The 5,955-nt window shown below is 35.0% G+C and overlaps 1 protein-coding gene across 3 annotated transcripts; it reads right to left on the reverse strand.

Moving 5' to 3' along the window:
* Window positions 1-1,273: 1,273 nt before the first annotated feature.
* On the reverse strand, window positions 1,274-5,955 carry LOC105130846 (protein SUPPRESSOR OF FRI 4-like). 3 transcript variants are annotated; one of them, XM_011033538.1, is made up of 7 exons: window positions 5,556-5,953; window positions 5,020-5,120; window positions 4,326-4,449; window positions 3,043-3,455; window positions 2,619-2,776; window positions 2,476-2,529; window positions 1,274-1,766 (listed from the first exon to the last, which is right to left on the reverse strand). In XM_011033538.1, the coding sequence occupies exons 1-7, from the start codon at window positions 5,747-5,749 to the stop codon at window positions 1,695-1,697; spliced, it is 1,116 nt and encodes a 371-aa protein (XP_011031840.1). In that variant the 5' UTR covers window positions 5,750-5,953; the 3' UTR covers window positions 1,274-1,694. The 3 variants fall into 3 exon arrangements, with proteins under 3 accessions (XP_011031840.1, XP_011031839.1, XP_011031838.1); XM_011033537.1 differs by having other exon boundaries at window positions 1,274-2,529; window positions 4,326-4,446; window positions 5,556-5,955; XM_011033536.1 differs by having other exon boundaries at window positions 1,274-2,529; window positions 5,556-5,954.

The following is a 5,955-nucleotide window of genomic DNA, read 5'->3' on the forward strand; positions in this document are numbered from 1 at the left end:
TTCAGGTCACACCAAACCTAGGCATGATAGATATGCGTCCAGACATGCACAAGCCTAATGCTTCTTTAAAGTTCATATAAACCCAGAAGAGTTCCCATAGAAGTATGTTTAATCTTGCAAGATTAAACAAGATAAAAACGGCTATTATTTAATGAAATTTTCTCATGATACTCAAGATATGTTCTTTCAGGGTACCGCTCCTGAACAAAATAAAGGTGCCTACTGGAAATTTTATATCACTGGAACTACAAGGACTGAAAATGTAAAAAAATAAAAATAAAAAATTTAGGGACTTCAGAGTATATAAGAGTAATTAATTTAATAAAATTATATAAAAATTTTACCATAAAAAATAAATGAATAGATATTTTATTCTCATTGAAAATTTATGAGCAAGAATTTTTTAAAAACAAATTATTTATTAGATTCATAAATAATTAGTCATAAAAATTCACTAATATTATCATAGTAACTATTATCTTATTTTAAAATAATGGAATAACAGAATAATTTTATAATTACCATCTTAATTATTTTATTTAAAGTGAATTTTATTCTAAAATTAAAAAAAATAAACAAAATAATTAATTAAAAAAAAGGTGGTGGAAAGCCCAAACTCACCTAGGCTTCAAGAACATGACCCAAACATGCCTTGGTTTACAAGGTTAAGCCCACATGCCTAACCATAAAAAATTAAACTTTTTTTTTTAAAAAAAATAAACGGATGAAAGCCCTCCCATTTCTTTTTTATAAATAGATCCAATAACTTATCACCCATTAATACATTTTCTAATCACCCACGGTATGAAAAAATAAGGTTCCGGTTTGGACCATATAAACATATTTTCTCTGGAAAATGCCTCAAATTATTTCAATCTTAAAACATCATTTAATCATTCTAAAAATATAAAATTAAATTAAATAAAAATACCTTTCCAAACATCAATGCGTGTTTTCCTACATGTTACCGAAAACCATTTCCATTGATCTCTCTCTTCAACACAAACACATTAACACCAAGATAGCTTTTACAAGATGAGCTTTTACATAATGGTCAAAATCCTAGCTGCAGGAAAATACAAAGATAAAGCTGCATCTTTCCGTGTCTTAAGAACAGTAGGAAAAAGAAGCAGCATTGCTGATGCTGCACTGCTTTTTAACAGGGAGAATCGTGTTTGAACATTCCAAATCTTTAGTTTTATTTGTTAATAATGAAATAAATTTTGCAAGTTATACACCATCTCCTTCATGAAAACCACGACCTACACTATGATTTAATGAATAGTGAAACTTAAATCCATAAAACAAGAAAATAATGCTCACAGCAGATCCAATTCCAAGTTTCACGAGGTACATGCAAAATGACGGCAAGAGATTGAGCCAGATAATAAGAGCGAACTAAAATATATTAACCTAACAGGCTCACACGTTTTTTTTTTTTTTCAAAGGTTAAAAAAAGGAAAGAAAGAAAGATTGAAAGGGACAGAAAGATTGTTGCCGCCATCCCTCGAGATTTAACCTACAAGCTAAAGAATGGGGGCTCATTTTATCTCACTACCTTGTAAAGAATACAACACAAGCATGATCCTGAAGGATGCAAACAAGAACCAGGGATCCCCACGCATTTAATATGAATTTTGTGGCGCTCAGCAGGGCTTCGCATCTGCAAAAAGATTCCAAGTAGCCTTCAGTTTCTAAAATGCCATTCGACCAGCAAGCCTGCTTTCCAATATTCTTCTGTCAATAGCTGCATCAATGGAGCTCATCTGCAACAAGCAACAACAATGAGAAGAAATGAATTGTGACTAGAAATCAGTTGGATAAACCAGGTATTTGAAAGCTTGGTCCTATTGCGAAAGATGCCAAACTTTGCGAAAGATGCTGACCTGGGCCAAGTCCGACTTCACTGTTCGATGATAAAAATAAATTGTAATCATGCTAGGAATGAGCAAAAATCTGTTGGGTGTCATCTTGTTCCACCCAAACCCCACATTTCAAAGTCAAGCATAGGGAGAAGAATAACAACAAATAAATTCAAATTCTAAATAAGCAATACATACACTTTTGTTAACTGAGAATGACGTTAGGAAGGAGGAGAAGGAGAATCCTCGATTTGATTCCAGCAAGCTTGTCAAAACAGTAATAACTAAATACCGACATAATTAACAAATATGACTAGTTGAATCATCTGACAACCACATAATCACGGAAAACAAAAACAGAAACAGCATGCCCATCAGCCAATGGACATTAGAAGTCAAAAGATACTTGACTACAAGGCACATAACCATTTGCAAACTGTGGGTTTGTTGACGAGTTAAGAAAAAGAAAAAATTGGAAATTCATACAGAAATACCTCTCTAAATAGGTAACAATGCGTAAACAACTGTATCTGAAAACAAAAGGCATAAAGCCTACCCATCTAGTTAGACGTGCAAACCAACTCCAAATAGTAAAGGGGTAGTCACAACTTACCTGGCTAGTTTCATCATGCACCTGATACTTTGGTAAGGACATTCTTCTTTCCTCCTGCAAATATTCAAACCATTAGCAGGTCTAACAAGTGAGAATTTATCAGGTCAAACTGAAAGAAAGCATTCTTAACACAAACAACCTACCATGGACATCGCCTCATCATCCCAAACAAGATAGACTTCATTAACAGCTGGCTGGATGACAGGTGCCTTGTTTGCAATTACAGGGGGCGGTCCAATAGAAGGGCCACCAGTATTTGGACCAGAGGCATAAGAATGTGTATTGCCTAGTGTCCCAGATGCTATAAACAAATTGAAGTGGGACATTACCATTCAGGGAGCAAAATGCAAACTTAGATTTTATGATGGGTCCTAATAAAAGCAATTATAATAAAGTATGATCCTATTGTAGCATGAAGGCTGCAAAAGAAACCATCACACGCAATGAAAATTAACACTTTTTAAATCAACCACGAAAAACGTTAGACACAAGATCTGTTTCAATACCTTTTTTTTCAAATAAAGAGCATCTATTATATTATAAATCAATAAGGGGCCACAATCAAACCTGAAGCACTCTGAGTAAGGTAGCCAGTTGTCACTGAAGCATTGACTCCCAAATGCACATTCATTGAACCTTTAACTTCTGCAGGCGAGCTTGATAAGAGACTTTTCGAAGGAAAAGGAGCAGAAAATGTTGAACTTTGAGGCAAATTATTGTTAACAACAGGGAACAATGGTTGTGATACAGATGGTGTGGATGTGGGCAGTCCTGGAGGAGTTACTTGCGAAGGTATGAGTGCAGGTGTCATGGTTGATGGCACAGGAGGCCTCACATTTTGTACAGGAAATAGTGGCTGCTGGGTATATGTGATTGGGGCAGAAGAAGGAACTGAAACTGCAGGATGCTGTGGCAACCAATGTTGTGAACGAGGAGGAACCAGCCAACCAGCATGAGGAGCAGGTACAGCAGAATTATAACTGTAACCAAAAACCAACAAAAATATGATGAGAACTTAATCACAATTTTCCTCTGCACATAAATTGACACCATGAATCACTATATTTTCCAAATAATTCAAATGTAATAAAGCCATGTTGGATGAATCTGTTGTTTACTTCTATGGGGACCCCATAACCTTTGATGAGGGCAAGATTCAATTAGTTTTGAAAGCTGAAGACACAGTTAGTCAGAAGTTTCACTTTTATACTTGGTCAGGGTATATGTCACAGATTTCAAATCTTCGAAACAGAATCATGAGAAAATTCAGGACAAACAGATAGTTCCATGGTTTAACTGAACTGAGAGTACAAGGACCTGACCTAGGATCAAAGATGATCTTCTATTCTTTACAAGATAACATCCAAAGTTTGAGTAGTAGCCATATTAGGATAAGCATGAAACACAGTTGTATGGTTAGAATCCTGGATTACTTGGTTTAATTAAAGCATATTACAGTTGTCATGAAAGGAGAACAACAAAAATATAGATGAAGAAAGTTGCATTTTGTTCATCCCTTGCTGCCTTATACTCAAATAAACTCAATTAAACATCAATATCCTAATCTGGGTATAGTAGTCCACAAAAATCCTTCTCAACAACCTATATTCTATTTTGAAAATACTTTTGTGAGATGAATGAAGCAAGAACAATTAAAAAGTGCTTCAAAATCGCAGTCATCCACGACACTAATGAACTCCATTTCAATGCTTGCAAAATGGTGAAATATAAACATAAAAGAACAGCATTAATCATGATAATGAAGAAAAAACTGCATTTCAATGCTAGGTGAAATATTAGTATAGAAGGATGTGGTAATCTTCTAATAGTAGAGAATAGAAAAGAAATACCTTGGCTGCATTGCAGCAAGAGGTCGTGGAGGATATCCAGCACCCAATGGTCCTGGCACCATACCACCGACAAGCTGAGCTGATGGAATATCCACTTTAGCAGCTTTTGATGGATTCTCATCTTCTGCCAGTAAATATAATATCAGTGAGAAGTAAACAAAATTTATGTGATAAATACCACAACTTCTACAATTAAACTCTTAGTACAGTAACAGAAATTGCGAGTAGACTCCAAACTGATAAATATACATATAAAAAAGAAGCTAACTGTATCATGGAAAAATTAGAATTCAACAGTACCTTTAACTTTACCAAAATTGCAAAAATACAAGAGAGGAAAAATGACATAAACTAGTTTATACAGAATAAAAAGCTCAGCCAATTTGCAAGTTGAGGGAATAAAAGAAAGAACTAAACAAATAAAAAGGTCTAAAATCCCAAGTTTCAATTCCAGCAATGACGACAGAGCTCTAAGCTGAAAAGATTTAAAAATTTAAAAATCAATCAATTAACAGAAAAGTAATGATGACAGGCAAGTACATTTTCAATTCCAGCAATGACGACAGAACTCTAAAGATGAAAAGATATAAAACTCAACAAATCAATCAATTAACAGAAAAGTAATGATGGTAGGCAAGTACATACAATCATTACAAAGTAACTTGTTGAAAACAACACCAGTCAACTTCCTTACCTTCTTCTCCATAGTGAGCAGCGAGAACATCAGGTGGGATTCCTTGCATTCCATATATTTCAATATCAGTTGATTCTCTTCCAGGTTTTGCATTGGGAACCCTGAACCAAATCCATCATATAGTCAGACAAGGTCACCTAAATCAACGTAGACCTCGTCAACAGCATAAAAATCAAAAAAACAATTCTGATACCTAAAATAAAATAAAAAAATAACACAACATTCTCCTCAAGTCAATTTTCAGTCAATCTCACATACATATATCGAAAACCCCACAAAAGAAAAGGTATTGAACAACAAGCAATGTACTGCAAGCAAGCTGGAATTTTTAATTCCAATAAAAAAACATTTATAGCCAAACAGATCGTGATTTTGAAAAATAAATCCCAATAATGAAAACTGATGAAACCCTAATTAATCGCATTCTCCGACAATAACTAAAATATAAGTAAAAAGGTAAGAAATTAAAAAAAAAAATGATAGACAGAGAGAGAGAAAAGGGGGAAAAAAGGAGCAGCAAGGCTTTTGGTTATTACTTGGAGACGGACTCTTTGTGGACCTGGAGGACATGAATGGCCATGCCACCAGCGGTCGATAGCTTTTTATGGCAGACATGGCACTTGAAATGCTTGGCTTTCTGGTGCTGTACTAAAATCTTCTCGTCATCGAATTCCCTATCGCAGTAATAGCACCATACTTTTGACGATGCTCTCTTCTTCTTCTTTCCCATTCTCTCCCAGAATTTAAATTTTCGCTTCTTTCTGCAGGAGCAGCTGATGATTCTCGTAGAATTTGGACGGGGTTTTTCTAGGGTTTCTAGGCCTTTTCTGCTTCCGTCTTCCGAATCTGTGTTTTTATTTATCGGGTCGGATCTCCTGATTCGATGTTATTGAGAACCTCAAAGACGCCGGTTTCCTTCCCACGCACGGTTTTTCT

The sequence above is a fragment of the Populus euphratica genome, unplaced genomic scaffold (genome assembly GCF_000495115.2).
Source record: "Populus euphratica unplaced genomic scaffold, PopEup_1.0 scaffold43.1, whole genome shotgun sequence".
NCBI classification, from domain to species: Eukaryota; Viridiplantae; Streptophyta; class Magnoliopsida; order Malpighiales; family Salicaceae; genus Populus; species Populus euphratica.